We start from the raw sequence: 27,180 nt of genomic DNA, 5'->3' as shown, positions 1-27,180 counted from the left end.
AATCTTCGTATGGGGGTTTGAGGGCGGCAAAAGAGAAGGAGCGATTTCTCCTTGAAGATAGAAGCCGAGGATGGGTAAAACGGCATCAACCTCAGTCAACGAGGTGTCGGGGACCAAGACGATAGTGCAGAGCTTGGCTGCAGTCCCTGGCAGCCAGAGGAAACTTCAAACTAAAGCCTGACAGTGGGGCCCCCTCAGGGTCTACACAACCGTGAAATGCCTTCGGACCTCCGATCATCCGGACCGTCCGACGGACGAGTGGTGATGCTATCTACACCATCAACCCTGCTCTACAGTAGGGTGGCACTAGGCGCCAGGCACTAGGCGCCAGGCACCAGCGCAGTCTCGGAGTTGGGTGGTCAGAATGGATTCTTCTTTCTCAATCTATCTAGAGGGCGCCTATGATACATTCGACCCCATTCGCATATTCCCTCATTCCTTGACGTACTCATCAAACCACGCCACAGCCTGCTCAAATGCCTTTTCTTTGGCGAACTTCTGCCGGCGCTGCGACAGGTCGCATCGGACCGCAAAGCCGTGCTCCACATCAGAGAATAAATTGATTTGGAATGGAAACCCAAGTTGACCTAGTATCTCCTCGCTCTCGTGGCGTTTGGCAGTGGTGAAGACAGCATCGGTAACTCACAGACGGTCAGACTAACCTCGAAGAATGCAAGAAAAGGGCCCGACTCACTCGCTGCTGCGATACTTAATGGTCACTCGATCCCCTCCACCTCGTCCGCCTCCACCATGGTCGGGTGGGCAATGAATCCCGCGTCCAGCTTGCCAGTCTTGAGGTATCGACATACATACTTTCCCCCGAAACAATACCCAACGCCTCCGATTTGCTTGCAGCCAAGGGTGGTGCGCATCTCCCCAAGGATGGCGTCGACAATGGGATCTACCCGAGGGGGCAGATGCTTCTCGTACCAGCCCCAGATATCGAACTCGGCCCCGTAGTTGATCGGAATAGGGTCACCATGAAAGAGCTCCGGCATGACAACGAAGTAGCCATTGGCGGCAAACTGATCGGCGATCAATTGGGCATTGATGAAGCGGTGCCCCATCGCGTCGGTGAGGAAGAGGATGGAATTCTCCGTGGACCGGTCCGGTGGATAGGAGACATACTATGTCGAGACTACAAGACGGTCAGTGGCAGGGCGGGGCCATGTTGTAGCGAGCGCATCGCGGACTCACTGCCTGCAATCACCCGGATCCCCCCCCTTGGCTTGGCCCTCGTGCAGGTACCCCACCGTGCAGCAACGGGCTGGGGGATTAGCAGTCATGGCTGTAAAGCTGCGCCCGAAAGATAGATTGAAATGAGCATTAGGGTGCAGAGCACGAGGGCTTTTATGGTGATGAGGCGGCCGGCAGGCAACCAGCGCCTGTCGGAATGGTCCTGATTTGCGACATCCTTGGCCCCCCACCACTAACGATATCATGAACGATATCGGCCTACATCACGGATCTCATCAACTTCTGTATAGCCAGAATAAGAAATCTGGCTGACCCCGTTCAGTGGAGGTGGGTTGTCTTGGTGCCTAAACTTGGTCCCAAGCAGGCTACCTCAGAACTTTGCACCGATCAGCACAGCCTGGAGTAGAGCCAGAGGAAGAGAGAGGAATAGAGAGAGGGGAAAAGACAGGGGAAAAGACAGGGGAAAAGACAGGGGAAAAGACAGGGCGAAACAGGGAGAGAGACAACTGTGAGACCTATTGAACCTAACGGTCCGGCCCGTGCTAAAATTGACAGTCATTTTCTCTTGGCGATCGCACTGATTGGTCGCCTTCCATTGACTGCACAACTGAACTGGAGGCAGGGTCTCTCGATTGGTACAGCCACTGGCCTAGTCCTCTGCTGCTGTTCGCCTGGAGAGGTTTCAGATGGGCGCCTGTGCGTTGATGGTCTCAGTGGCCGGCGCGTGCAGGGTTATAATGCAAGTCGGTCCGCCCGCGATGGGGGGAGACCATCCCATCCCATCCCTCGGAGATTAGTCGCGGTCGCATTCCCCCATGCCTGCCAATTCCACCTCCGCGACGGTCGTGCTCGATGGCTGGGTGGGCGAACCCAATGGCCGCGGCACCTGGAGTATCGTCTCGACGTGCTTGGTGACCATTGCTCTGTGCTGCTGGACAGCCGTCATGCCCAACATCCCCGCCCGCTCCGACCGATGGCATCACGCCCTGCGCGACCGACTACATCTGGCCTCCCTTGGGCTCCTGGGCCCCGAGTTCCTGCTCATGCTGGCCCTTGGGCAATGGTCTTCTACCCGGGCGTCTGTCAAGGTTCCATTCTCCTGCTGTGTCAGCTCATTCGCCGCTCAAACCATCTAATGACCGGGCCAGGACTTTGAGCGTCTAGCGGCGGCGAATACCTCCGAATCATCTCCCTAGACCTTGACACATGCGTACTATGCCGATATGGGGGGATTCCTGTTGGATGGTCCGGGGGTTGACACGCCATTCCCGGTCAATGCAAAGCAGCTTTTCTTCCTGATCGACAAGGGCTACATCGACCCCCCCTGGGATCACTGAAGACGACATCAACGATCGCAACAAATCGGACGCGGTATCTCGGTGGGTCTCGAACTTATATGGAACACTTCTCATGGCTGACCGATGTTCATGTAGGGTGATCGCGGTCGGTCAAGCGCTCTGGCTTCTCATCAACTGTGCCATACGCTTAGCCCAGGGGCTTGCCCTGACGACCTTGGAGCTCACCACCATATCTTTTATGATCGTGTTCCTGGTGACATCGTTCTGCTGGCGCTTCAAGCCGTCAGACATCACAAGCACTATTACTGTGTTAGCCCACACGCATATTGACACCATTCGCCAAGAGGTTCGATGCACCCGTCACTGCTTGAGTGTCCCACTGACAGGTCTCCTGGCGGCAGAACTGTCCTACCCCACGAAGGCCATGGCACGAGACGCCACTGGATTTTGTATGCGATGATGTCTCCTTTTGTGGCGTGCACTGGCGCTACTACACGGAGATCTTGCGACGATGGCGGATCCCGATGTTCTCACGCCCCATGACTGCTCGACCACGCGATCGAATCCCCAGCGATACCTTCCCGGTCACGGATATGGAGGCAGACTGCATCGCCACACCAGTACTCCTTCTGTTCGGTTCGATGTTCATGGTGACCTGGGATTTCCACTTCCCCTCACGCGCCGAACACATCCTGTGGCGGATCGCCAGCATCTACAACCTAGTCTTCACTGTCGTAGGCGGGTTGCATGCCGGGTACTGTGATAAGATTGTTCTCCCCAGAGCGTATCAGGAGCGGTTGACTCTTCCATTGTCCAGGACAAAACCCTCAGAGAAATCGGACAAGCGATGTGATAGTCTTCGACGCCTCGCGGCGAGATTGAGAAACATCGACCCGTGCCGAGATCCGCGGAGGGAGGTCCCTCTGCGAGTGCTTTTGCCGACCACAATACTCTGCGCGATGTATTGTGTGGGTCGAGCCTATATCCTCACGGAGGACTTTATTGGATTGCGCAGTTTGCCTGCCACTGCTTATAACACAGTCAGCTGGTCTGACTACGTGCCGCATCTTTGATATACTCTGCTTTGCTCTTCGATGTCGAATGACAATAGATTAGACCCCTTGGCCACAGGCATGTTTCTGGTCGATGGACGAATGAATCATAACGGCGTAAGCATGAGACCCATGTCCATGAAATTCTCAGCTATAGAAGAGTTGATGGCATTAAGATCAAATCGTCTCGTCTTGCATGAGATCTCTAAAACCACCCTAGTGCTAGATATCACATATACAATGGTGTTTAACAAAGCTCTAAGTCATTAATCTCGTCATCTGAAGTGTGCCATCACACTTCCAATCTGTGAACGAGCAGCCTGAGAACCCAATTCGAGCTGCCCGCTTCCTTCTCCACCTGACCGATTCGATCCTTGATCTCCTCCATTAGGTCTCGAAGCGTCTGTTGCGTGTACTCCATGCTCCCGTTTTGGTGGAAATGGTCCAGCACACACTGTTTCGACGATACATCGAGTCCGCCGGACTCACGGGCTCGTTGTAGGATCTCTCGGAGCTCCAAGTCTTCAGGATGTGACCTTAGAGCATGGATTAATGGGAAAGAGAACTTTCCCTCGTCCAAGTCTTCACAAAAGCCTTTTTGGCCGGTATACTGCGTTTCTGGCGTTAGTTATTTGGGAAGTTGTGATTCGTGGCTGAGCTTACCTCTTCTGTCAAGTTCTTGTAATCATCTCGGATCTGGAAGTATTCTCCTAGGAGGTTGATGAGGGGGTCCAGTGAGATATTACTATCATTTGTGAGTAGTGGCATTTGCTTTCAGATGAGATATACCGCGCCTACCGATTTTGCTGAGCTGGTGCTTTCTGCATCATTAAGCGAGCTAACAGTCGGAAGAGACCACCGGTTTCTGAACATACGAGTCAGCAGATCGCAACAGAGTGGAGGATAATCCTGTGCTTACTTTGCCGGATCATCTCCATGTATTCGTCCTCTGCTGGGCACTCGCCCTGCTGCGTCCAGTACAAATCATGGCTTTGCCCGATGAAGAGGTTGCGCATGTCCTCGACGAAGATGTCCAAACACGCTGGGTCCTCCAACTGCCTCACCTGGTCCATGGCCTGGATGAGCAGGAAATTGGCGGAGTTGATCGTCGGTCCCTCTCCGAAGATGGTGTGCGTCGCGGGCTGGCCACGGCGGAGAGGCGAGGAGTCTTCGATATCGTCCAGCCTTTAGCGCGATCAGCAGATGTCAAGCAAATTACATCTTTGGGTTAGAGAAATTACATCAGCGACGCGTTATGTAATGTCTTCGCGATCGATTTCAAGACATTAACATGGTTATACGGCAGAACGAGCCACACATTCAAGGCATCGATAAATGCCTCCCGGACTCCTTTGGAGGGAAGGGAGCTGATATACTCTGCGGGACTCATAAGACGCTGTGTGACTCGTCAGTGGATTTGATCAGAGCCATCAGGCTGGAAGTATTCTTACCTCGGATCCTAGGTGTGCCCGGTCGGACAGCTTGCTGACATCCATAGAAGGAGCCGAGGATATCGACGATCGAGGAGAGCTGTCACCAGCATCGGACCAGACTGATGACTGAGATGTATCACTCTCTCCTGAGATACTCCGTCGCTTCAGGTTCTGAGTCTCACCAGTCGAATCCTGCAAGATAGCGCTGGCTTCCCCACAGAGCCAGGGATGGTAACGGGGGCATCGGAGACTCCAGGACACATTTCCCGGGATTTGATACCCCAGGGCGCTGAGGTATGTGTGCAACTTGGCGTTCTCCTTCCCGTGGCCTGATAGGAAACCATGTACTCGTTGTTGGTATTCCTTCTCGTACTCGTTTGTCACCTGCTGGACACATCGTTTCGCCTCTTGCTCGTCCACATGGTGCCATTGCATGAATAACCACACCGCATTCGTCATGGCCTTTCTGTCTGAATCTTCTTTTTGGAATTCCCCCCATTCGACGTCGAAGGAAAAGTAGTCATTGGCCAACCCGAGGGCAGCATAGCATGGCTTGACAATTGGAGCGACGAGCTCCTCCTCATCAGGTGTCAGATTGATGTCCATTCCGAAGCGCATCAGGGTATCGACGAATCTGTGACTGATTAGATACGAAAGCAAAAGAGTAGCTGATCTTACGGTGCCCCCGTGTCAATTATCCGATAGTTCACATAATCCTCCAGATTGCTGAACGTTCGCGTCTTGTCCTGCTTGGCTGTCGTGCTGATCATGGTTTTCCAGGCGTCAATAACGACCTCGGCGCATTGAGGATCAATCGAGAGCAGCTCGAGAAGCATTTTAGACTGGATCTGCTTGGTGCCGGTGATGGACCGCACGGTTCGGTATTCCGTTTCATCGAGGGCAATGTCGTCTGCGTTGATGTTCAACTGTCCTTGTCAGATCTCGTCCCTTCAGGAAGTACGCCTAGCCACATACCGTAGACCTTTCCACCGACTCCACCACGCTGTCATACAAAAACGCATCTGTTCAACATCAGTCGACACCCAGAACAGTGAAGAGTGGTCGGTCTGATTTCTTACACTCGAAGATATAGCTGATGACTGCGATGCGATCAGGCCGACAGAAAGGCAGGACGACCGCTGCAAAGTGACCCTCCCACGGGTTGCCGCATCCCCAGCGTTCTGTCGGACCAATGTATGTCTCCCAGTCGGCACGACATTGTAAGGAGCCGTCATTGGCCGCGTCTTCAAACTTATGCCGTCGCAGAGGGTAGGCGTCGCAGAATCCATGGATCTCGCCTGAAGCCCGAGGGACGGGGTAGGATGTGTCGAGAGGGGCTTCTATTTGCGCCATATTGCGAAAGATTCTTCCTACCGATCAATTGGAATATACCAGAGGACGATGAGCGACAGGTCATATCTCCTACGACTGCTGGTCCTCTTAAATCCAGAGTTGGAGGCGACCATCTCAAACCCAGTGAGAGAGCCGCCACATCCATGACGAGCCCCCCAGCGTAATTCGCACTTCACCAGTTTTCATCATCGGGATGATCCCATCTGAAGCAGAGTTCGCATCGAGAAGATTAACAAGATCTGATGGAGATGGAGATGGCGAAAGGATCCAATGGCCCTCCCGCTGGGGTGAAGCGCGAACCAGGGTTGCGTCGTGATGATGTGTGCCAGGGTTCGGCTCCCCACCCGATCCACCAAGAATACCTGCAGATGGCCGGATCTTTGATCCGGTCAGAGCTATCGGCACTTCGGCAATGCTTGATATCATCACTATTCCGCATTCAACCCGAGGATGTCGGGGTCGTGCTGTATTCTCGGAATCTTCTATGGTACATAGATAGTGTGTAGTGCGCATCGGCCCCCAACCCAGGATGGGCAGCCCAAAGCCTAAGTCGTTGACTTCATCCTGGCCGGTCCACAGGAACCAATCAGATCGGCCACTGCGTGACAAACAACAAGGAACCAGAGATCTTCAGTGTAAATCTCTTGGGGCCGATCATAGTGGGGTATCATCTCACTGGGCCCAATTCCAATGACCATTGGATGGCAGCAGTGATGCTCCATCATCTCGTGCACCCGATCGCAGGCAAGTGCAACCCGACCCTGGACACGGCCAGGGTGATGCGACAATGACTGCCAGGACAACGCAGTCGTGCAGGCGGCTGCAAGGGCTGCCTGCTGTCATGTGGCCCGGAGGGAGCAACAGCAGCAGCCGCGGCGGCTATGTTTACCCGCCGCCTTGCTTGCTTTTTCCACTCGGCTGTATCGACTCACCGGTCCAGCCAGCTCCTGGATTCGGTCAGAATCTTGGACCGGAAGCTTTCCAGACCTGAACACCCCAATCCGGGCTCTTCGTTATCTCGGAATCACACAATGGGAGAGCTGGCCACAGACCAGACCGCAGTCTTGGCGGCCTTCAAGGCCTCCTGTACCGCAGAGGGTCTGTTGGCGCCTCGAGAGGGGTTGCAAGATGGTGATGTCCCTGATGGAATCAATGATGATGCGACGCTACTGTAGGTCTTCACTCCACTTGAGCTAGTACTCCTGACTGACAGATGTAGACGATATCTGGATGCACGCAAGATGGACCCAGAAGCTGCCCTGCAGCAATTTCAAGAGGCGACCAAGTTTCACACCGAAAAACACGTGCTGCAGCTCTATGACCGGATCTCTCTGGAAAATTATGAAGAGACCCGGAAAATGGTGCGCGGTGATCTTCCGTTACTGGTATGTCACGGTATCTGATACATTGTAGTACCCTCACTGGACCGGACAGCGGGATCGCCAAGGCCAGCCCATCCTCATGTTTGATATCGCCCATTGGGATTCGTCCACCATAGCAACGTGGCAGAAGACGCGCCAGATACCCTGCAATTCTGATGTTGCTTCGACAGCAATCAACCCCGTCATGATTCAACGGGCGGCAATTCATTTCGATACCATCACGCGGTTTGTGCTACCTCTGTGTTCGGCCATGGCAGACCGACCCGACCCTGCCACCCCCATCACCAAGGCTGTATACATTGTAGATGCATCCTCGCTCGGTATCAAGCAGTCCTGGGACGTGCGGGACGTTGCGCGGGATATCAGCGGGCTACTAACGACCTGCTATCCGGAGACCATTGATCGGATATTCGTGAGTACCGCAGGTGACTACCCCCAATTATCCTCTGTTGACGGGCATTAGGTCGGCAATGCCCCGTTCTACTTCCCTCGGATATGGGCTTTTATGAAGCACTTCGTCGACCCCGTCACCGCCGAGAAGCTCGTGATTACGAAGTCTGCGGATGCGTATGATACGATGCTGAAGCATGTTGATCACGACAAAATTCCGTCTCAGTTCGGCGGAGGATTCAAGTTCACGACCGGGATGCTTCCTGAGTTGGATGAGGGTATTCGTCAGGCGTTGCAGTGGACCAACTTATCGAAGGAGGGACTACCCCCCGGGCCGATCAAGTGGATGGAGGATGCCGAGGGCAGGAGAAGAGCGGTGGCTACCGGAAGGGTCGATGACATGCAGAGGACTGAGGAAATTGCTATTCTTCGCGTGTAGACTTACAGCTGAACTAAGGCGGCTTTTGTCAATTCCTTATATCTGTCGACCAGATCTCGTTCACATTTCATATTACTCCTAGATCTGAGTTCCTCATCGGCCTTAGAACAATCGATTAAAACTATCCTAGAAAAATACCCCCATATCTATCGTCTTTCAACCCTCACTATAAAGATTTATCCCACAGATGAAAAGAAGACACCACGCTAACAACAAAGACTAATACTAGCAAACCAACATCTGAAGCATAGCCCGCTATGCATCTACCCAAAAACACCCGTACTCCAAAAAAGCATATGTCTAAAACTCCCTCTTAACCACCCACCAAACCAACTGACACACCGTGATGGACAACCACAACGTAACCTGAAAAAGCGTCATCCCGGTACTCACCCACGAAATCGGCGCCGAACTCAAATACTCCGCGAGATCAATCGTCGCGAGCACGAACCCCGTGATCGGGAATACCATGCACCACCAGAGGGTTTCGAACCGGATCGTTCGATGCCAGAGTGCCTCGAGCATGCTCAGTGCTGCGATGCAGAAGAGGAAGAAGGCGAGTGACCAGAGGAATACCGAGGCTGCGACGGTGACGATCAACAGCACGTCGGCGGTGCGCACGCTCGTTGCCGAACTGATGTAGTGGTCTGGGAGCTTTTTCACGGCCGCAGAGGCCATGCTGACCATGGCGATGATGGTGAAGCTGGGGGGTCCGACTGCGATGAACATCTCCGGACGGACGGATGGGGTCGGGAGGCCTTCGGTGGTGAGTTCGTGCATGCTTTGCACCAGAATGACGAGGAACATGAGGAATCCGAGCCCTTGCATGGTGGTTCCGCCGACGAGCATGGGGATGGCTTGGGCGGGGGCTTGGTTTGGGGCGAGTAGGCCGGCCATAGTCCCGCTGAGCATTGGGGGGAAGTAGGGCAGGACTTGAACGATGGCGTAGTGTTGGTTGGGGTTGGTGCCGGTGTAGGGGATCCACCAGCCTAGGATGATGGCGAGGAGGAGGGAGACGCCGGTGTAGATCCAGAAGAAGACGTTGAGGGTGAGGATGAGCCATCGGCCGCAGTGGGGAGTGCCGTAGGAGGAGGTGCAGAAGATGATGGTGGCGAAGGCGAGGAGGGACACGGGGACGAAGTAGAGGTCTTGGGGTTTTTTGATATGTAGCCATCGGGCTGAGAAGCTGGGGGATTCTTCGATGGGTTTGGGGATTTTGCGGGGATGGACGGCTTCGAAGAGGAGGCACAGGGTGACGGTGGTGTAGAGGACGAGGTTGGCGATGAAGATGATGGTGCCGATGGTGGTCAGGCCGGTGAATTGGTGGGGGGTTTGATACAGGAGCACGGCGATCCCGCCCCAGCTGAGCGAGATGGCATACCAGCCCCAGGTCACGGAGGAAGTGACTTTGCGAAGGGGAGAAATTGAGTCGAGTCCGTTATCATCTTCGCCCATGTCGGTGTGAGGGGGTGATTGGGGCAGTAAGGGTTGGGATGGAGGGCGTCGGGGCGGCTGGCTTGGCGCGCAGAGTCAATTCACACTGCGGATGGGCGATGGCGATGGCGATGGCGATGGCGATGGCATGATGGAGATCTCTCGCGTCATGCGATGTGCCAGCTTCGCGTATAACAATGATTGCTGGAGGGTAGCGGATGCTTGGGGCATTCGTGACGTCACAGGAGGCCGGAGTGGAACCGGGCACAGGAACCTGTCCATGATGACGACCCGGCCAGATAACAAGATCCAGGGCACTTTTCCAGGGAATCATCCTGGTTCCTCGGTCTGGGATGGAGATTGGTGACAGTCGGGATGCCGATTGAGTAGCCGATGCCGATGGGATGGGATGGAGGCCACGAAGTGCCACGGAATAAATGCCACGGAAATACCACCAACGAGAATGTAAATAGAAAGTTCGAAGAAACAAATATCGTAGCTCAATTGAACAACGCAGTAATCACACGAACATATGTATGTACAATATTAATGCTTCGCTCATCAAGTCCAGACTATCGATGAATTAGACACCCCCTGACAAACAACCCTAGGAAAGCCCGGGTCAGCCCGGGTCAACCCAGGTCAACCCAGGTCAACTCAGGTCAACTCAGGTCAACCAAGGACAACCCACGGAATCCACCCCCCCTGAATAGAATCCAGCCAACTTACTGTCCTTATCGAACAGTCTTCTCCCCCCGCTCGCGACGCGAGAGCCGCGACAGACGCAATCGCTTCCCCCACTTCATCCGACTCTTCCGCATCGCCCGCTGGGTGCGCTCCCAGGGGTAGTTGACCGGTGACTCACCACCCGTAAAGATGAAGAAGTCATACAGGAACGCGCCCATGAAAGAGCCCGACAAGGAGCCGGCCCACGGCCCGTAGAACCAGTAGGGGTTGGTGAACAGCGACGAGGGATACCCTACCGCCAGCAGGGCAAGTCGCGGGCCAAAGTCGCGACTGGGATTGAGTGCAGCACCGGTCTGATAGGCAAAGGTCATGGTCAGGCAGGTCACCATGAGGCCCACAATCAGCGAGTTCATGCCCGCCCCCGGAGGCGCGTTCTGGTCGTCACCCAGCGCCAATACCACCGTCGAGAGAACCATAGTCCCCATGAATTCCGTGAAAAAGGCCGTGCCGGGTCCAATCCAGGCCTCCCGCTGGTTGGTCACAAAGCTGTTGATGATATCGGTGCTGGCATTGCTCAGCTGATAGTGGGTGATCGATTCGTAGTATAGTCCGTAGGCGGCCAGCGCGGCGAGGAAGGCCGCGAGAAACTGGGCCGCAAAGTACTCGGGCATCAGCCGCTTGGGAAAACCGCGGTAGAACCAGAGCATGACGGTGATGGTCGGGTTGAGGTGGGCACCCGACACACCACCGGACACGTAGATGGCCATCATGGTGGCAAACCCCCAGCCCCAGGCGGTGGTGTTGGGATTACCGCTGCCCCCCAGCGTCGCGGCCAGATCGACCGAAAAGCCGACGAAGAGCTGCACGAAAACGCCCAGGGACTCGGCCAGCGCCTCGCGGTGATGGGTCCGGATGACGGACCAGGTCGTGTGGTTGTTGTGCACCTCGTCCTCCACCAGCTCCTGCACCAGAGGATGCAAGTCGTCCGGATAGGCCGCCTCGATCTCCTCCAGATTCGGGAGATCGTCCAGCACGTCCTTCCCATCGTCAGCGCGCAGCTCGGGCTCCTCAGGGACGGGCTCCAAGGGCTCGTCACTCAGGTGCTGGGGAACCTCTTGGGTGTCACTGGGGTCAGGGGTTTCGCCTTCGGGCACGGTGGACAGGTTCTCCGGGGGGAGATCCCAGGCCGACGGCCGGCGGATGCGAGAGGACGAGGTGCGGGAGAGGCGCGAACCTTGTCTTGTGGTGGTGGCATCGCCACTCAGGATCTTGTTCATGAAGTTGTTCTCTCGCTGCAGCCGCGCATCCTCCACCTGGGCAGCCATCTTGCGCGGATCCGCCGTCTTCTCGATCTGTCCCTGCTCGAGGTCATTGGGGTCGACGTCCAACCCCAGCTTCTGGGAGTTCTCGGCCGGCAGCTGGATATTGGCCCGGGCTTCCAGCAGCTCCTCCTTGGTGGGCACCATGCCTGGCCGCACGACACGGGGCAGGGGTTTGGCCAATCCCCAGACGGGTTTGGCATTGGCGGGCTGCTCGTAGGACGGGTTGAGATCGCCATACCCGGGCTGGACGAACGGCTCATGGGCCAGACGCAGTTGAGGGGTCTCGTCCGGGCCGGCCATGGTGAATCGGCCTTGGGTGCGCTCAGCCAGGGTGGTTCGAGGTGCCAAACTGGGGACACCACTACCACTGCGGCGCGAGGCCACCGAACTGCGGCGGCGGACGCCACTGCCGGTGTCCTCCAGGCCCGTGGCGCGGCGAGTAGGCGAGATGAAGTCGCTGTCGCCTGCCGTGCCTCGCCGGCGAGGGGACATGGGGGATCGGGGTGATCGGGGAGATGTAGGCACATTTTCATCTCGAGGCGAGGCCGCATCGGACTGCTCGGGGCATGGGTCAGTACAGGGACATTGGAAGGCAGCAGAGGTATGTCAACCTCGTGGGGATGACTCACCCTCGCTCGTGGACGTCTGGTTTCCCCGTCGTCCATAATGCGGAGGAATTCACGAGATTGAAATGCGTTAATACCAGTGGAATGGGAATTGTCGAGTCAGGGAGATGGAACATTCAGCAAGGACGACCGAAGTAGCCGGGGAAAAAAATCACCGGAAAAAAAAGGCATGGCCCTGGTGGGAAGCATGGACCATGACGAGATAATGGAGCCCCCTCCTCGGGGCTCCGACTGGCGCGAGGACACCCACGCACGCAATGGGCGCTGTGGAAGGACGAGATCGACAGTGAGAGCCGGTTCTGAAGGTGCGGGCAGGGCCATCCAAGCGCTGCGGTTGGCATCATGGGTGGAGCCTCGACTGGGGCTGTCGGAAAGCTTACACCGTCCAGGGGGCAAGGAACAGGCGCCGAACAGGGTTTGGTTCCTGGCCTGACCCCTTTTCATTTGCCGGTCGACTTTGCCTGGTGGTGGTGGTGGTGGCTGTTATCGCCCCCCAATGACGGTGTTGATGGTCATAGGAACCGATCAGCCCGGCCCATTGGGTGAGAGTCATGATCGATCATCATTGTTGTTGCTGGCCCACGAAACGGACGAAAGAGTTTTTATCCGGGCCAGCGATCGGAGGTGGCATCCGAGAGCCGACCGGGTGCCATCCATCCATCCATCCCAGAGATAGAGATAATAATTGGGCTCTCCTATGGTTCGTGCCGCCGTCTGCCGTGATCTCAAAAAAAGACACGAGGAAATTGACAGGCTGAGTGGGCCGTAAGCATGGCGTTTAAGAGAACCAGAACTCGCCGCGACAAGCCGTTGTGAAGTTGGAACAGCCTCGGCAATTCCTCGGAGGATTGTCGGGACATTCAGTCCTTTGCAATCTGCAATCTGCAATCTCCATTGCTGCATTGCTGCATTGCTGCATCATATCGAACCAGGGTCTGTCTGGCATAGATGCAATCTGACAGGGTCATAATAACCGCCCGTCCCGCCCCTGGGCTGAGGCCTGCATTCAGCCCGTCACTCTACTGGAAACTCATGAAACTCGGCTAATGCGCGGGAGTAGGGGCGACTGACCACTCCATTGCGCGGTGTTGTGTTGGGAATAAGTAGGTCACTGTGCGTGTTATGCAAGCAGGCCACCAAAGGGAACTGGATGGTTTTCCTGCAGCCCGCAGAGAGGGCATCTCCTGCACCCTGGCCGACCGATAGGGCAATCCCGGGGGTTTTCCGGCTGTTCCGCCAGTTGGTTCGCCAGTTGGTCCGACACGGCCATCTCGCGACGAGATTGGTCTGACTGAGTTGGACTGGACATCTTAACACATTGATATCGCTCCAGACATGATCGCATTCGCTTCTCATCGCCCTCATTATCACCTACTGTTCGCCAAGATAATCTTGTTGCCGTCCCCGACATGATCGTCACCGGCGTGCTGATGGCCTTGTCACCGGGATGGCTCCTGCCGGTCATTGGGCCAATTTCTCCGAGTATTCATTCCATCGGCTGCCAAATGACAGGAACCAGCTCGATCCCGCTGGATAGCATCGCATCGCATCGCATCACATCCCATCCCATCGCCTCGCCTGAAACATCCCCGCCGATTAAGCTTTTCCTCGCCAAGCCCACCCTTATTTTTCCATCGGCTCTCGGACCAAGCCAAGAACGCCCGACCGGAATCGTCTTTGTCGTGGAGGAGGAACGTGCGGATGTCCGACCCGGACATGTGAACAGGTGGTGACATGTTGGAAGTGGAACGGATGCGACCGGAGGCATCCGTGGGATTGATTCACCAGGCAACCGTGTCTGCCTGCTGAGATGAGATGAGATGAAGGTCAAAGGAGTGGGCCCGTCTTGGCCAAGGACTGCCTCATACCGCTTTGGGCTTGGAATAGCCTCGTCTACGCCTGTTTTGGGAATAGGCAACACCCAATCTTCCCTCGGCTCCTTCGGGATCTCAGGGTCCAAGGGTCCGGCGCCCTTGGCTTCTATCGCCAAGCCTGCCGACCATATGGCATATAAAGACTGGAAGCGCGCCCGAAGGATGGAGAAAGACAAAGTGTCCCGTTCCCTCCTTGCTTCCTCCTCCCATGGCCGCTTCTCTTGCTCGCCTCGCCGGGAGGCTTTCGACCGTGCTCGCCGTTCTCTTTCTGACCTCGTGGGCTGCCACAGCGTTGAGCTTTACCGCCATCAACGTCCTCAACACCGAAGCCACCATCCTTGGCACCATCGCCTCCATCAGCTTGTTGACCTTCCTCGTCAGCCGGCTTCTCGTTCGCTTCCAGCCCCAGGAGGGCACCCTCGCTCACCTTCTGGCCACGGCCCATCATGGTTCCCGCCGAGGGGCCCTCGTGCATCTCTCCTTCTGCGGCACCTGGCTGTACGAGCTGCTCTCCAAGGGCGTCCTCTTGTTGTTCCTGACCCTCTTCGGCGGAGTCCTGGCCACCGTCATTTACAACGATCCTAACATGGAGAACTGGAGCACTGTCCCTGATGCCGACCAGCCGGACGCGTCCACCACGGCCCTGGCGGAGATTGACGAATTCAAGGAAAAGGCTGGATTCGATCCTACTCAACTCTTCCGCTGGATCCCTCCCCAGGCTTTGGTCTACTGCATCGCGCTCCTGTGGATCAACTTTCTGAGTTTGGGGTTGTATATTCTGGGTCATGGGTTGAAGTCATTGGGTCGCGTGTTGAGCTCGCCGTCCCAAACGGCGAAGGAGGGCAAGGAGGGTCAGGTGGCGGACAAGGCTTGAGGCTGAGGCTGAGGACTGGCAGGATTTGAAATGACTGACTGCATGCGCGGCTTGCGAATGACGAATTCATAATATCTCAAGCATCTAATAAAAAGTGTACTCCTAATTTGTATCATGGATTGATGGGTTTTTGTGCGTCATGTTGTCAGATATTCAGTTGTAATACCCCACCAAATATATATTCTGATACCCTTCACTGCCTTGGACGTGCCACATTCACCACGCGGAGTCTCAAGTCACAACATGGCCGATCATAAACCCATCTCTAGAACCAAGATAACTTCACTCGCCCTTCCCACCATCCCAGAACTTCAAAACCCGCCGGACAACAACCTCCTGACGCTCCTCATCCAGCTCCGAATATAAAGGAAGGAGGACGATCTCCGATGCCGCGCGTGTAGTCACACGATCCTCACCATGAAACCGCCCAATCTGCTGGCCAAACGGGGAAGAATGCAACGGCACGAATTGAGCCTGGGTGCAGACCTGCCCGGCTGCCATGTGTCGGATGAATTCTGGCCGGCGAGAGGCGTCTGTGAGCCGGAGCCAGAAGACGGCGGCGTTATGGACGGCTTCCTTCGAGGGACGGGGGAGTTTGATGACCCCGGCTTGGTCCAGAGGTCTTAAGCGTTGGTGATAGCGTGTCCAGAGGTGGCGACGATGCGCCAGGATCTCCGGGGCAGCTTGAAGCTGCGGATAGAGAAAGGCGGCTTGGATCTCGCTCAGGGTAGCGTTGATGCCGACGTCTAGCCAGTGATAGACGTTGACTTCACCGCGCAGGAACTGTCCCCGATTTGTGCCGTGTTCGTAGATGGTTTCTGCCCGGGGGATCAGGGATTCTTGATTGATGAGCAGGGCTCCGCCTTGTCCTCCACTGGTGAAGACTTTCTTCTCTTGGAAGCTGATGCAGCCCAGATGACCGATGGCCCCGAGAGCCCGGCCCTTATATGTTCCTCCGCAGGCCATGGCCGCATCTTCAACCACCAGCAGGTCATGCTTGTCGGCAATGGCCATGATAGTATCCATGTCGCAGGCGATCCCGGCATAGTGGACCGGCACGATTGCTTTGGTCCGGGGTGTGATCGCCGCCTCGATGAGCTGAGCATCGATGTTCATGGTAGCATCGTCGAGGTCGACAAAGACGGGCACTGCCCCGTGGACGACAAAGGCATTAACCGTGGAGACGTAGGTGTAGCTTGGCACGATCACTTCATCTCCGGGTTGAAGGTCTGCCAGAAGGGCGGCAATCTCGAGGGCCGATGTGCATGAGCTCAGAACAAATGCCTTGCCACCGGTCATAGATGATTCCAGCCAGCGCTGGCATAGGGCCGTGTATTTGCCCTTCCCGGTCAAGGTGCGAGTGAGGATCGCATCTTGGATGGCTGCGATTTCTTTCTCGGTGATGGTGGGGATGGTGGTGGGAATGGCCGTGTCCGACATGGCTGGTCAGGGACAATGCGAGGGGATTGTCATTCTGAAACAGTGCAGGTTCTCAAAGTTGACGTTGTATATGAGGTGATTATCACGGGGGATGCTGTGCCTATCCTATCACTATCAACCCGGCAAGGTGGTTCCTACGACGATGGGAAAACCCATGGGATACGAGAATCGATGCAGATGGTTGCACGGCATATTCTATTCTCGTGTTCGTTTGAGCCACCTAGCCAGTTTCCTGGTCACTGCGACAGCCATTGCATATTGACAGCAGTGACACCATCCAGACCTGCCCGGTGTCATCTTGGAATCCGAAATTGACCCGGTCCAAGACCACCTCGGATGGAACTCCCCGGATTGGTGCCGATCAGCCACTGACATCGTCCAACTCGATGGTGGGACGAAGCCATCCCTGCACGAGGATTGTGCCAATCAGAAGCCCTCACTTAGGGCCGACGTCACCATGCCAGTTGTCACCGCGCCACCCCGATAGTCCCATCGATCAATCTTCGGAGGATATTCATCTGGAGTGGGATGGCATATCCCCAGAAGTTGCATCCACGGATCTGACCGGTCCTCACCGATCATCTCCTACAATATCGCGTTGGCGAACTGTGCTTCATCCACGGCTTCATGAGATGCCAGTGTACTTGACATCCAATCGACATCCAGACTAGCATGGTTTCTACTCCCACGCCCACGAGCACCCCATTCTGTCTTCGTTGGGGCATTCTCGGTATGTTTGTTTCCTCCCAGCCCACCCAACAAAACTAACCACGACATCCTTCCCAGCCACAGGAACCATCGCCGAAAGTATCCCCCCCCCCTCCATCCCATCCTAACCCTCCCCACAAACCACCCATTAACCAACCCCCAACCCCAGCATTCGCCCGCGACCTCCTCCACCCCCCTTCCTCCCGATCCGTCACCGATGTGTCGCATCTACTGCTGGCGGTGGCATCTTCGCGATCCACGACGATCGCCCAACAATTCATCACCCGCATCGGGGCATCGTCGACCATTGCGTATGGTAGCTACGAGTCTCTGGTGGCGGACCCCCGCATAGACGCCGTCTATATCGCCTCGCCGCATTCTCACCATTATCAGAATGCCATGCTGGCCTTACGTGCCGGGAAACATGTTCTTTGTGAGAAGGCGTTCACGGTGACGGCGAATCAGGCCCAGAGACTCATGGACACGGCGCGTGAACGGGGATGTTTTCTTATGGAGGGCCTGTGGACGCGGCTTTTGCCTATTGCGGTGCGGATTCGTCAGGAGATTGAGGATGGGGTTATTGGGTCGGTGGTTCGTGTGGTTGCGGATAATTCGATCGGGACGGATGCACTGCACGAGTTGAGGGAGAGTTATCTTACGAAGAGGGAGTTGGCGGGGGGTGCGTTGATGGATTGTGAGTTTTGCTTGTCTCGGCTCGGGGGTAGTGATGGTGCTGACGGTGATATAATGTGGACAGTGGGGGTATATCCGATTCATTGGATCTTGCAGGCCCTTCATCAGTTACCGGATCGAAAGCCTAGTACTATTCTATCGACAATGGTACCGCTTGGCTCTGCCGGCGTGGATGAATCAACAATGCTGATCATGACCTTCCCGGCGAATCCACCATCCCCAGCCTCGGTGCAGGCAATTGCCAGTGCTAGTCTTCGTGCCACCGGAGACTCTGATGGAGAGACCCCAGTGGTGCGGATCCAGGGTGATGAAGGGGAGATCCAAGTGTATGGACGGCCATGGTGTCCATCGAAGTACCGTATCGTCAAACGGGAGCAGAGGTTCGGCATGGTTGGAGAGGTGGACGAATTCCAGTTTCCTATTCCAGGGGGAGCCCACGGGCTCTGCTTTGAGGCGGATGAGGTCGCCCGATGTGTTCGTGATGGGCGTCTGGAAAGTATGAGCTTGCCGTGGGAGGAAACATTGCTAGTGATGGGCATTCTGGATGAAGTGCGTCGGGCCAATGGGCTATCGTTTCCAGACACTATTGAGAGCGATAAGTACCCGGTGCCAATGGCTGTGAAGCAATCCTAAGGACATGTCATTTTGTTCATGAGTGATTGAGGAGTATCAACTAGTCTACATAAATGACTCTTTCCCAAGCTTAAGCCCGAGTCCTTCGTACAACACCCGGCCTCTTTCTAGGAGTAAACATAATGATCAAAACCACCATCAATCCACTGAACACCCCCAGGGAAATATTCATGGCTGTCCACCCAGCTGCCTCCCGCATGTATCCGGCATACAAAGGACCTACCAGAGTCCCACCTGCAAACGCAGCATTACTCAACCCATAGGCCTGCGAACAGGCCCCTCGATCCCCAAAGATTCCGGGTTCCCCTTCCTCCATGGCGTCCTTGGCCAGGGTGATTTCGGTCATCATGGCTGGCATAGCGACGGAGACTCCACAGCCGAACAAAAACAGGAATAGCCGGAGCAGCACCGAGTGCAGCGTCCCCGGCACACGGATCAACGAGAGCAGCATCATGCTCGGGGTGATAAGCCCGAAGCCCAGAACTGCAGGCCAGAATGGACCTAAGTGGTCTACTAACGATCCACCGACCGGGGAGCAGATCATAGGCAATGTATTGGACAGAAAGACAATGGCAATTTGCGTCGACCGGTAGAAGAATACCTCGGGCAGATAGACGGGCAGCACGGCCTCGTAGGCAGTCATGAACGAGTTCAGCATGAACATGCCGAGCATTGCCACGGCGAATCGCGGGGTGCGCATCAGGGTGAACACAGCCGGGGTTCGAGGTGACTGTCGCCCTGCAGTTCCTGGAATCAGGGGACGTTGATCCTCGTCGGTGATGGGCTGCTTGACCTCGGGGTCATGTCGTGGTGTGATGAGGAGCATTCGAAGAAGAAATTCCAGGGCGACCAATACAAAGGCCGGGATAAAGACGGCAAAGTAACCAGCCAGGTCGTACAAGAACCCGCCTACAATGGGCCCTGCGAACAAGCCAACGCTGAGGCTCATGCTCGTAAAGCCAATGGCGCGCCCGATGTGTCGGTCACCCACGGTGTCCAGCAGCAGACTGAATCCGATCGTAAAGACGATCGCGGTGGAGCAGCCCTGCAAAACGCGAGCGAGTATGATCAAAAGGAGCGAGGTGGTCAGAGAGAAGAGCAAAGTAGCACCTCCCATGACCCCGACCCCCAGCAAAAAGGGCAGTTGCTTGGTGCGGGTTTGGTCGCCCATCCACCCAAAGAGCACTATGCGTGGGGATCAGTGATCAGTGAGGATCTGCATTGGTGGTCAGGCAACGCACGCACATGAGCCCAACATGATGGCCGCCCCATAGGTAGCCAACAGGATGGAATTCCAACGCTGAATGTCGCCGTCGGACAGTCCCACGCGGTCGGCAAGAGCAAAGGGCAGCATGGGGACCACGAGCCCATAGAGGAAGATGTCAGTAAAGACGGCGACACAGACGACAATGACCGCGAAGGGGGTTGAGGACCGGAGCTTCTGGACCGACATGGTGGGGGAAACAGGGCGTATGCAAGGGAACGAGGCGAGGTTGTCTGTGCTGCCTCAGAGTGCAGAATGTCGCAGAAAGCTGCAAAGGGCTGCAGGGCACAGTCAACCCCTTTCGTGGAGATATATAGTTACCCAGTATATCTTCATTGACTGTCGCCACTGTACTCTTCTGAAGCTAAACCCCTCCGAGGTGATACAATGCGATCATTCAGTTCGTATATTAGTCAGAATTGATGGGAATCCCATCCTCTTTTGTTTCTTGTGTTTCCTGGCCTCGAATCGGCAGGCCGGTTTGGAAGTTGGCGGTGCAACCTGAGAGCTCCCAGTACCCAAACAGGGTAGCCAGGTCCATGTCCATTTTACCCTAGCGAGCATTGGGATTCGGTTACTTGGTCTATCTTTGCATTTGCTTTTTCCAGATCTTGGACAACCTGCATAGTTGGGTTCATTTGGTGGCGATCAAACATGGAGTGATGTCAGGAAGAGGTCTCCAGGCAGCCACAATGGTAGCTGGGTGGCCAACATCAATCCGCCCGTGTTACATGGGGGTACATCTAGCCATGCCGTAGGGAAGGTAAGCATTAGGAAAGAGGCAGAATGTCCTGAACAAGAGCGTCCGTTCTAGCGTGCCGCAAACCCCGAGATGAGCGCCAGCATCTCAATCTCCTCCGGTCTCTCTAACAAGTGCTTCTCATCAAAGGTCGCGTACATGGTGCGCAGCCAGGCTCGTTGCTGGTGCTGCTCAAGGGCTTCCTGACTTGCCCATCTGGGGTGAAGATCAATCAGTTGGCGTGTCAAGCCGCTGACGGAGGCAAATTGCTTACCTTTCCACAACTTTGAATTCTACGGCGCCATCGGGCCGGTGACATTCCGTCACAAGGAAAGTCAAACAGCTGGGTTCGACCTGTTCCACATTTCGTGCGGTTTCACAGAGGATCTGTCGGAGCTGGAGAATGGGTAAACGGAGAGGGAATCAGAGCAGACCCGGGCAAGGGATGGGAGGGATGTACCTCGGCCGCTTTGCCGGGAGCCGGTCGAAGGGTGGCGATGAGATGAACTCCGGTCATGATGGGTTGGATGCTTCGAAAGAATTGAAACAATTGGTAGAGGAAGCCCTGGGATAACCTCTCTAAAGAAGGTTACTCCCCGTCCCGGTGTTGCGGAATCCCCCATCTCGCGTGACCATGTGTCTGACCGGGCTTGCATATTCATGAACCCCAGCCTCGAATCCCACGAACGCGTCCGGGCTGTGATGCAGGGTTCCCCCATGCATAGTCCAATGCTCTTTGCTAGGGGACCCTCGATAGCCTTATAAACCCCGCATCGTACGGACTAGCCGTCAATCGTGACGCATTCTGGCGCAACGCTTGCTCATTTGGGTTGCACCTCAGAAAAGGCTTTGGCTGAATCCGCCACTTCAAGCCTTGTGCTACCTCAGAATGCCCGTGACCATGGTCGAAACCGCGGATGTCAACGAGCTGATCAAGAGTTCGCCGTTCGAACTCAGCGAATCCGACAAGGAGTCTCTCTTGATGAGTGAGGATGATTTTACCCCACACACTTGGAACGATATCAAGCAGGTCATCGGTATGCACTTTAATCCGATATCACTAGTTCTGATGCTGATGCTGATGCTGATGGCCGAACAGCGAAGGGAGATCTGTCTGTGCTGAAGCGTGGCCCCTCGGATCTCCGGAACTACATTCTCTGGACTTGGAACATTAGGGCCAACTACGGCTCGGTCATGCATTATGTCCTGAGTGAGCGACTGCATTGGGACCCCCCGGTGAATGGCAGGCTTCCATATATCGATCCGGTTCCATTTTCGAACACGGCAGACTACCGGATCCTTCGCAATGACTGGCCATATGGAACAACGTCGGAGATCACCCACCTGGTGGTATGGTTAAAGACACCGCTCCCTGTGAAGGATGACGGTGACCTGACTCCGGAGTCGAAGCAACTGATCGAAAGCTTTGTGCGGAAGATGTTCGCCGTTGTTGACGAGCGAAGCGATAGGCTGCTCTGGTTCAAGAATCGAGAGCACTGGCAAAGTGTTCGGGCAATCGAGCACATTCATGTCCTTCTCCGAGGAGTGGACGATGCTCTAATCACCGGCCTGACCGGTCAGGCTCCCGAGGATATGATTTGCCGTACATATATTCCTCGGTGATTGCGTCAGGTTACAAGGCCCTGGATGGTAGAGGTAGAGGGCCTATTCATCTTGTTAATACAACTCTGAATGAAAATCTCCACATCGCTAGCATCAAACCTGAGGACTATGACTGGTCGTTTGCACCAATTCCGCACATGTACGCGGAATTGCATTCTCTCCTGAACGTCTCGTGCTCACAGAGTCATAGTAATCTCTGCAATGATCGGCCAGGTATCAGTTATCTCCATGGAATACAAGGTATCCTTGGTGGTTTGAATGCAAACCAGCACCCCCGGGGCGACCAGGTGGATCGAATCTCATCAACGCAAGGTGTAATCGGCGCGTAACAGCCCGCCAGACCATATTCCATAACTAACTTGTCTACTGTTCCTTCCAAGACCGGAAAAGGGATGGACTCCTACATCCCGCCAGCATGCTTTCGAGCATAAGCTGCAGAAGATGGTTTCACGTCTCATCCACAGCTTAGTACAGGCGTTGAGTCCTCGGACGGTGTATCGCTGACCATGACCGGGCTAGTTAGTCACTATGACTGGGGGTAGTGCCAACGTCATGATGCTGACAAGGTGTAGGGCATCACTGCGCTGAGTGTTGCGTACCACCCTACGGGGAGGAATACAGCAAAAGCAAACAATAAAGCACAATACGAAGGGCATGACAACATCGATAGTGATATAAATGGCAGAACCTGGATCGACCGGTATCACGACTGATTGGTCTGGTGCCGGGTTTGTGTTTCACTTATAGAGCCGGAACATCTTCCTGCAGTATCTGCGATGTGGAGGCACCGTAATTACACAGAAGCATCAACAGGATGACCGTCCAGGAGCTGGGCCTTAGCAATGGCGAGTCGGCTGATAACGACACCGGGAATGTGAAGACCATCTTGGTCACTGGGGGGGCGGGCTTCATGTAAGACACTGCAATCCGTTACTGATCCGAGTGTCAGTACACAATTGATCAAACTGATCTTCTTCATCAGTGGAGGGTGGTTTGTTCGGCATCTTCTGCGGGTCTATGGGGAGAGGTATACGATCCTCTGTTTTGACATCCTCGACTACTGTGCTTCCAAACGGAATATCCAGCCCGTGGAACATCTGCCGAATTTTCACTTCATCGAAGGAGACCTGTGCAACCCTCTCAGTGTCACGAGCATCTTTGAGCAGTTTAGGGTCGATGCCGTTGTCCACTTTGCGGCCAACTCCCATGTGGACCATTCTTTTGTTGACCCTATCCCTTTCACGCAGAATAACGTCACCGGGACGCATATTCTTCTAGAGGCTGCCCGGAAGGCCCGGACGGTCCGCCGATTTATCCATGTCTCGACCGACGAGGTATACGGGGAGAATGAACCGGGGCAGAACTATGCTTTCACGGAAGATGACCGGCTGAACCCGACAAATCCGTACTCGGCCAGCAAAGCCGCCGGGGAGATGATTGTGAACGCCTATCTGCATTCCTTTCATATGCCCATCATAATCACGCGCTGCAATAACGTGTTTGGTCCCTACCAATATCCCGAAAGTAAGATCCAAGCGTCTCCGATGACCGGGCGGTCTATGTCTAACGTATGCGCAGAACTGATTCCTAAGCTCGCTATGCAAATGCTTCATTCCAAGCGCATGACAGTCCATGGCGACGGAAAGGCAATGCGCGGATTTGTCTTTGCCAGTGATGTCATGAATGCGTTTGATATCATCTTCCACCGTGGGGTCGTATCCGAGACCTACAATATCTCCTCGCGGGAGCAAATCCAGGTGCGGGATGTCGCAGAAAAGATCCTACAGTGGTTCCATCCCGGTTGCAGCGAGCGCGAACAATATCTGGAAATGGTCCAAGACAGACCGTTCAACGATCGGATGTACTGGACCGACGATTCCAAGCTCCGACTGCTGGGGTGGACAGAACAAGTCTCCTTTGACGATGCGCTCGCCATCACGCTAGAATGGTACCGCAGCTATGGGGATACGTTTTGGCCCAAGGCAGAGCCAGCTTGCGAGATGAACGGTGGCAATATTGCCCATGTGGAACTGACGAACGGGCGTTGATGTTACCCTGCGCATGTTTTGTGACACACACCTTGTGATGAATACATTGTTTTTGATGCATTTTATGCTGCCACAGTGACGGGAAGATTGATTCAACTGAGGTACCAGAAGGGATAAAGCCATTCTTCCAAGGCGTCATTGTGTCCCTGGGTAGCCATTCCGGGCCTTATTTTCCAAGCATTGGTAAACAGTAGGACATACTCTAGTTCCAAACAAGACGGGCAACTTATCATCGCACAACAGTCATCCTATCCTTGGACAAGTTGGAATCTCAACTGCCGCACAATGGTCTGCATTGTCATTGTGCGCCATCAAGCTAGAAGCCCGATCGCCAATACGTATCGTACAACACCTGCAGGTCGTCGGAACCCGAGCGACAGCCCCAACATAAAGCAAGGCTCTCTCTTACTTGGCAGCATGACAAAGCCAGCAGGTCTGTGCTAGCCTAGGAAGCGATTTAGATTGAGGCATAGGAAGTTCCTGGGTAACGAGTGTAGCTGGGGAGGATCTTCAAGCGTAGGGTTAGAGACTGTTGACTAGATGATATGCGGATGGATGATGGACCAAATGGCATGTTTATATCACTCGATCCTTTATGGCATGTGCACGATTTGAAATGTGCCACCGTATGGAATACCCGCAGCATTTCTCGGTCTGTTCATGCCCTTGTTCTCTTGCCTAGAGACTCAACAAGAGACAATAGATAGGGCGACAAAGGGACCCTGTCAATATGTTATCCGCTGACGATGTGAATGTGCCATATCCGGAGGAACTGTCCCTTCAATCGGTCAACCTGGTCAGTCAAGCCTCAGTATCCTGCGCCCGCATGCTCATACTGAATAGTTCTTCCGACACGGTAAGGTGCAGGCTTATGCTAGAGTTCCAACCATCTCTGACGCTGTCGAGGGGCGCGAACGCCGACCGCCCCAGTCTTCACCAAGGTAGTTTGCCAGGCTCCCCCGCCCGATATAGTGCTCATTGCGATCCAGGAACTTGGCCTACCCAAATGTATGTTTTTAGACTCGACTGGTAGGTACCGAGCTAAGTAGTGGGTCAAGTTTGGCCGCTGTGCGCCGGAGTCAAACACCGGAGAACAGGGCTGCTTCACGATAACGGGCAGAAGGATGCTCCGTTCAGGTGGCAAAGAGTGATAGAGACATTTGATTCCGACGATGGCCCTTTACTCCCAGAGAACAGTGGGACTTTATGGTGAGCAAGACACAATAGGTGCTTACGAAAGCCTGAGCTGACACCAGACACTCCATTAAACTCAGTTTCCACGGCGAGCTTACCGATCATGGCCGAGCAGGAATGGTAGCTCTAGGGGCAGAGCTCCGGAAACTCTACGTGGATCGCCTGGGCCTTCTTCCTACAGTTGTAACACAACCGGACAGCATATGCTTTCGCGCATCTCCATATCCCAGGACCCTTGAGTCTTTGCAGCATGTCATCAAGGGTTTCATACCGCCTGGTTCCGCGGCCTCAAGTTTCGGTCAGCCACGAATCGTGATGCGAAGCCCTCAAGAAGAGACCTTACTGCCTAACGAGGAGTATTGTGAACGGTTCATCCAGATCAGTAGGGCATATGCGCGCCGGACTGCCGACAGGTGTAAGCCCTTTACTTTGCCACCCAGCTGGAGTGACGTGCGGAAGATCTAACCGTTACCCTAGGGAACTCCAGCGCAGATGTCAAATACCTCAACCGGCTTCTGTGCAAGCACATGCCACCGACCCAGCGGGTGGCGGTGGATGCCCGACCCAGCATTCACGCCATTCATGACATGATCAGCTCCACGTCCGCGAGCGGCTCTGTTGTTCGTCTCCCGGAGGAGTTCTACGACAATGGGGTGATGCAGATCGTCGAACACATCGCGTACGAGGAGGAATTCGGAATATATCAACAGAATGAGGAAGCGCGACGTCTGGGAATTGGGCCGATTCTCGGGGACGTCGTGCAGCGGATGGTCAACCAGGTGCAGAGTCAGACCGGCGATGCCCTCCCCGGGTCCAGCATCAAGCTCTTCCTGGCGGGATCTCATGACTCGACGGTGGGAGCCATAGCAGCATCTCTGGGTTCGGTCGACCTGGAGAGGACGGGGAACTGGCCTCCGTACGGATCCGTTCTCGCCATTGAGCTATTCCAGGACCAAACCACTGCACGGATGCTGGACGGAGGATCCCTGCGTGCGACCGGCCGTACTCCACTGTCCCAGCTGTCCCACCAGCAGAAGCAATCCCTCCAACACTATTATGTCCGTCTCCGCTATAACAATCGAGTATTGGTGGTACCGGGTTGCCGACCGCCCGGTCGGAACTGGCGAGGCGAGGAGAGCTTTTGCACGTTGGTAGGTAGACTATCCCCTTTGCAGGATGGATGCTAATCTGACCCGGTCGGCCACCTGCCAGACTGTTTTCAAGGAGATTGTCGACCGGTTCACTCCGACCGCGTGGAGAGAATCGTGCGCGCGCCGTCTCGACCAGGCATGTTTTCCGGCGACAATCGAACCTGCGGGATACTAAATGAGAGAGAGCATTAGATATTCCGGCGCGAAAGATTGAAAGAGCTAAATTTGGTTGCTTTAGAGAGGAGGTGGGAGAATGGGCAGACGGAGATTGGAGATTGGAGATTGGAGATTGGAGAGGGAGAGAGAGGAAGACAAAGTAGATCGTG

General features: G+C 55.0%; 15 protein-coding genes across 15 annotated transcripts; 8 read left to right on the top strand and 7 right to left on the bottom strand.

Annotated features, from left to right (window-relative positions):
• Positions 1–432: 432 nt before the first annotated feature.
• Positions 433–1,286, bottom strand: BO94DRAFT_561222 (dienelactone hydrolase family protein; the record flags this gene model as incomplete). The annotated part of the gene is made up of 3 exons (XM_025614203.1): positions 433–601; positions 721–1,127; positions 1,254–1,286. The coding sequence occupies 3 exons, from the start codon at positions 1,284–1,286 to the stop codon at positions 433–435; spliced, it is 609 nt and encodes a 202-aa protein (XP_025461814.1).
• An 855-nt stretch (positions 1,287–2,141) lies between these two features.
• Positions 2,142–3,568, top strand: BO94DRAFT_561221 (uncharacterized protein; the record flags this gene model as incomplete). The annotated part of the gene is made up of 5 exons (XM_025614202.1): positions 2,142–2,285; positions 2,394–2,442; positions 2,537–2,576; positions 2,631–2,841; positions 2,897–3,568. 5 exons carry the CDS (start codon positions 2,142–2,144, stop codon positions 3,566–3,568), a joined length of 1,116 nt encoding a protein of 371 aa, XP_025461813.1.
• A 210-nt stretch (positions 3,569–3,778) lies between these two features.
• On the bottom strand, positions 3,779–6,453 carry BO94DRAFT_612249 (bifunctional terpene synthase/polyprenyl synthetase family protein). The gene is made up of 9 exons (XM_025616661.1): positions 6,060–6,453; positions 5,956–6,002; positions 5,659–5,906; positions 4,999–5,620; positions 4,789–4,943; positions 4,467–4,732; positions 4,346–4,412; positions 4,211–4,292; positions 3,779–4,157 (listed from the first exon to the last, which is right to left on the bottom strand). Exons 1-9 carry the CDS (start codon positions 6,331–6,333, stop codon positions 3,840–3,842), a joined length of 2,079 nt encoding a protein of 692 aa, XP_025461812.1. The 5' UTR covers positions 6,334–6,453; the 3' UTR covers positions 3,779–3,839.
• Positions 6,454–7,277: 824 nt separating this feature from the next.
• On the top strand, positions 7,278–8,552 carry BO94DRAFT_528389 (CRAL-TRIO domain-containing protein). Its single transcript, XM_025610420.1, has 4 exons — positions 7,278–7,504; positions 7,553–7,694; positions 7,747–8,127; positions 8,179–8,552. The coding sequence occupies exons 1-4, from the start codon at positions 7,365–7,367 to the stop codon at positions 8,542–8,544; spliced, it is 1,029 nt and encodes a 342-aa protein (XP_025461811.1). The 5' UTR covers positions 7,278–7,364; the 3' UTR covers positions 8,545–8,552.
• A 97-nt stretch (positions 8,553–8,649) lies between these two features.
• Positions 8,650–10,053, bottom strand: BO94DRAFT_528386 (tellurite-resistance/dicarboxylate transporter family protein). Its single transcript, XM_025610419.1, has one exon. The coding sequence runs from the start codon at positions 9,997–9,999 to the stop codon at positions 8,845–8,847; it is 1,155 nt and encodes a 384-aa protein (XP_025461810.1). The 5' UTR covers positions 10,000–10,053; the 3' UTR covers positions 8,650–8,844.
• A 402-nt stretch (positions 10,054–10,455) lies between these two features.
• Positions 10,456–12,490, bottom strand: BO94DRAFT_540510 (MIP transporter). Its single transcript, XM_025612929.1, has one exon. It carries the CDS (start codon positions 12,477–12,479, stop codon positions 10,713–10,715), a length of 1,767 nt encoding a protein of 588 aa, XP_025461809.1. The 5' UTR covers positions 12,480–12,490; the 3' UTR covers positions 10,456–10,712.
• A 1,532-nt stretch (positions 12,491–14,022) lies between these two features.
• BO94DRAFT_590994 (uncharacterized protein) lies at positions 14,023–14,346 on the top strand (the record flags this gene model as incomplete). The annotated part of the gene is made up of 1 exon (XM_025616077.1): positions 14,023–14,346. One exon carries the CDS (start codon positions 14,023–14,025, stop codon positions 14,344–14,346), a length of 324 nt encoding a protein of 107 aa, XP_025461808.1.
• A 349-nt stretch (positions 14,347–14,695) lies between these two features.
• BO94DRAFT_479214 (uncharacterized protein) lies at positions 14,696–15,361 on the top strand (the record flags this gene model as incomplete). The annotated part of the gene is made up of 1 exon (XM_025608736.1): positions 14,696–15,361. The coding sequence occupies one exon, from the start codon at positions 14,696–14,698 to the stop codon at positions 15,359–15,361; it is 666 nt and encodes a 221-aa protein (XP_025461807.1).
• Positions 15,362–15,625: 264 nt separating this feature from the next.
• BO94DRAFT_612245 (lipopolysaccharide biosynthesis protein rffA) lies at positions 15,626–16,911 on the bottom strand. Its single transcript, XM_025616660.1, has one exon. The coding sequence runs from the start codon at positions 16,799–16,801 to the stop codon at positions 15,644–15,646; it is 1,158 nt and encodes a 385-aa protein (XP_025461806.1). The 5' UTR covers positions 16,802–16,911; the 3' UTR covers positions 15,626–15,643.
• A 539-nt stretch (positions 16,912–17,450) lies between these two features.
• BO94DRAFT_540508 (Gfo/Idh/MocA family protein) lies at positions 17,451–18,879 on the top strand. The gene is made up of 4 exons (XM_025612928.1): positions 17,451–17,531; positions 17,588–17,605; positions 17,670–18,203; positions 18,267–18,879. Exons 1-4 carry the CDS (start codon positions 17,474–17,476, stop codon positions 18,833–18,835), a joined length of 1,179 nt encoding a protein of 392 aa, XP_025461805.1. The 5' UTR covers positions 17,451–17,473; the 3' UTR covers positions 18,836–18,879.
• A 26-nt stretch (positions 18,880–18,905) lies between these two features.
• On the bottom strand, positions 18,906–20,348 carry BO94DRAFT_628937 (MFS transporter; the record flags this gene model as incomplete). The annotated part of the gene is made up of 2 exons (XM_025617520.1): positions 20,081–20,348; positions 18,906–20,020 (listed from the first exon to the last, which is right to left on the bottom strand). Exons 1-2 carry the CDS (start codon positions 20,286–20,288, stop codon positions 18,906–18,908), a joined length of 1,323 nt encoding a protein of 440 aa, XP_025461804.1. The 5' UTR covers positions 20,289–20,348.
• A 449-nt stretch (positions 20,349–20,797) lies between these two features.
• BO94DRAFT_628936 (putative quinol monooxygenase) lies at positions 20,798–21,355 on the bottom strand (the record flags this gene model as incomplete). The annotated part of the gene is made up of 3 exons (XM_025617519.1): positions 20,798–21,054; positions 21,113–21,234; positions 21,299–21,355. The coding sequence occupies 3 exons, from the start codon at positions 21,353–21,355 to the stop codon at positions 20,910–20,912; spliced, it is 324 nt and encodes a 107-aa protein (XP_025461803.1). The 3' UTR covers positions 20,798–20,909.
• A 384-nt stretch (positions 21,356–21,739) lies between these two features.
• BO94DRAFT_528371 (GIG1 family protein) lies at positions 21,740–22,541 on the top strand (the record flags this gene model as incomplete). Its single annotated transcript, XM_025610418.1, has 2 exons — positions 21,740–21,875; positions 21,938–22,541. 2 exons carry the CDS (start codon positions 21,740–21,742, stop codon positions 22,459–22,461), a joined length of 660 nt encoding a protein of 219 aa, XP_025461802.1. The 3' UTR covers positions 22,462–22,541.
• Positions 22,542–23,275: 734 nt separating this feature from the next.
• Positions 23,276–24,509, top strand: BO94DRAFT_551339 (dTDP-glucose 4,6-dehydratase; the record flags this gene model as incomplete). Its single annotated transcript, XM_025613540.1, has 2 exons — positions 23,276–23,373; positions 23,444–24,509. 2 exons carry the CDS (start codon positions 23,276–23,278, stop codon positions 24,507–24,509), a joined length of 1,164 nt encoding a protein of 387 aa, XP_025461801.1.
• A 730-nt stretch (positions 24,510–25,239) lies between these two features.
• On the top strand, positions 25,240–27,120 carry BO94DRAFT_628933 (phosphoglycerate mutase-like protein; the record flags this gene model as incomplete). Its single annotated transcript, XM_025617518.1, has 7 exons — positions 25,240–25,305; positions 25,353–25,365; positions 25,416–25,517; positions 25,568–25,718; positions 25,784–26,118; positions 26,181–26,854; positions 26,916–27,120. The coding sequence occupies 7 exons, from the start codon at positions 25,240–25,242 to the stop codon at positions 27,027–27,029; spliced, it is 1,455 nt and encodes a 484-aa protein (XP_025461800.1). The 3' UTR covers positions 27,030–27,120.
• Positions 27,121–27,180: the final 60 nt, after the last annotated feature.

This window comes from Aspergillus sclerotioniger, assembly GCF_003184525.1.
Source record: "Aspergillus sclerotioniger CBS 115572 chromosome Unknown BO94scaffold_49, whole genome shotgun sequence".
Taxonomy (NCBI): Eukaryota; Fungi; Ascomycota; class Eurotiomycetes; order Eurotiales; family Aspergillaceae; genus Aspergillus; species Aspergillus sclerotioniger.
The sequence above is the reverse complement of the archived record's forward strand: the minus strand, read 5'-3'. Positions and strand labels throughout refer to the sequence as shown.

Excerpts from the sequence above, each read along its gene's own strand:
- BO94DRAFT_528389 (XM_025610420.1), top strand. The coding sequence starts at position 7,365 with ATGGGAGAGCTGGCCACAGACCAGACCGCAGTCTTGGCGGCCTTCAAG. Across the intron at positions 7,505-7,552 it reads AATGATGATGCGACGCTACT|ACGATATCTGGATGCACGCA; the intron begins GTAGGTCTTCAC and ends TGACAGATGTAG. Across the intron at positions 7,695-7,746 it reads ATGAAGAGACCCGGAAAATG|TACCCTCACTGGACCGGACA; the intron begins GTGCGCGGTGAT and ends GATACATTGTAG.
- BO94DRAFT_540510 (XM_025612929.1), bottom strand. The coding sequence starts at position 12,479 with ATGTCCCCTCGCCGGCGAGGCACGGCAGGCGACAGCGACTTCATCTCG.
- BO94DRAFT_540508 (XM_025612928.1), top strand. The coding sequence starts at position 17,474 with ATGGTTTCTACTCCCACGCCCACGAGCACCCCATTCTGTCTTCGTTGG. Across the intron at positions 18,204-18,266 it reads GGGGGGTGCGTTGATGGATT|TGGGGGTATATCCGATTCAT; the intron begins GTGAGTTTTGCT and ends TAATGTGGACAG.
- BO94DRAFT_612249 (XM_025616661.1), bottom strand. The coding sequence starts at position 6,333 with ATGGCGCAAATAGAAGCCCCTCTCGACACATCCTACCCCGTCCCTCGG. Across the intron at positions 5,907-5,955 it reads AGTCGGTGGAAAGGTCTACG|TTGAACATCAACGCAGACGA; the intron begins GTATGTGGCTAG and ends TGACAAGGACAG. Across the intron at positions 4,293-4,345 it reads GCACCAGCTCAGCAAAATCG|TAATATCTCACTGGACCCCC; the intron begins GTAGGCGCGGTA and ends CACAAATGATAG.
- BO94DRAFT_612245 (XM_025616660.1), bottom strand. The coding sequence starts at position 16,801 with ATGTCGGACACGGCCATTCCCACCACCATCCCCACCATCACCGAGAAA.
- BO94DRAFT_528386 (XM_025610419.1), bottom strand. The coding sequence starts at position 9,999 with ATGGGCGAAGATGATAACGGACTCGACTCAATTTCTCCCCTTCGCAAA.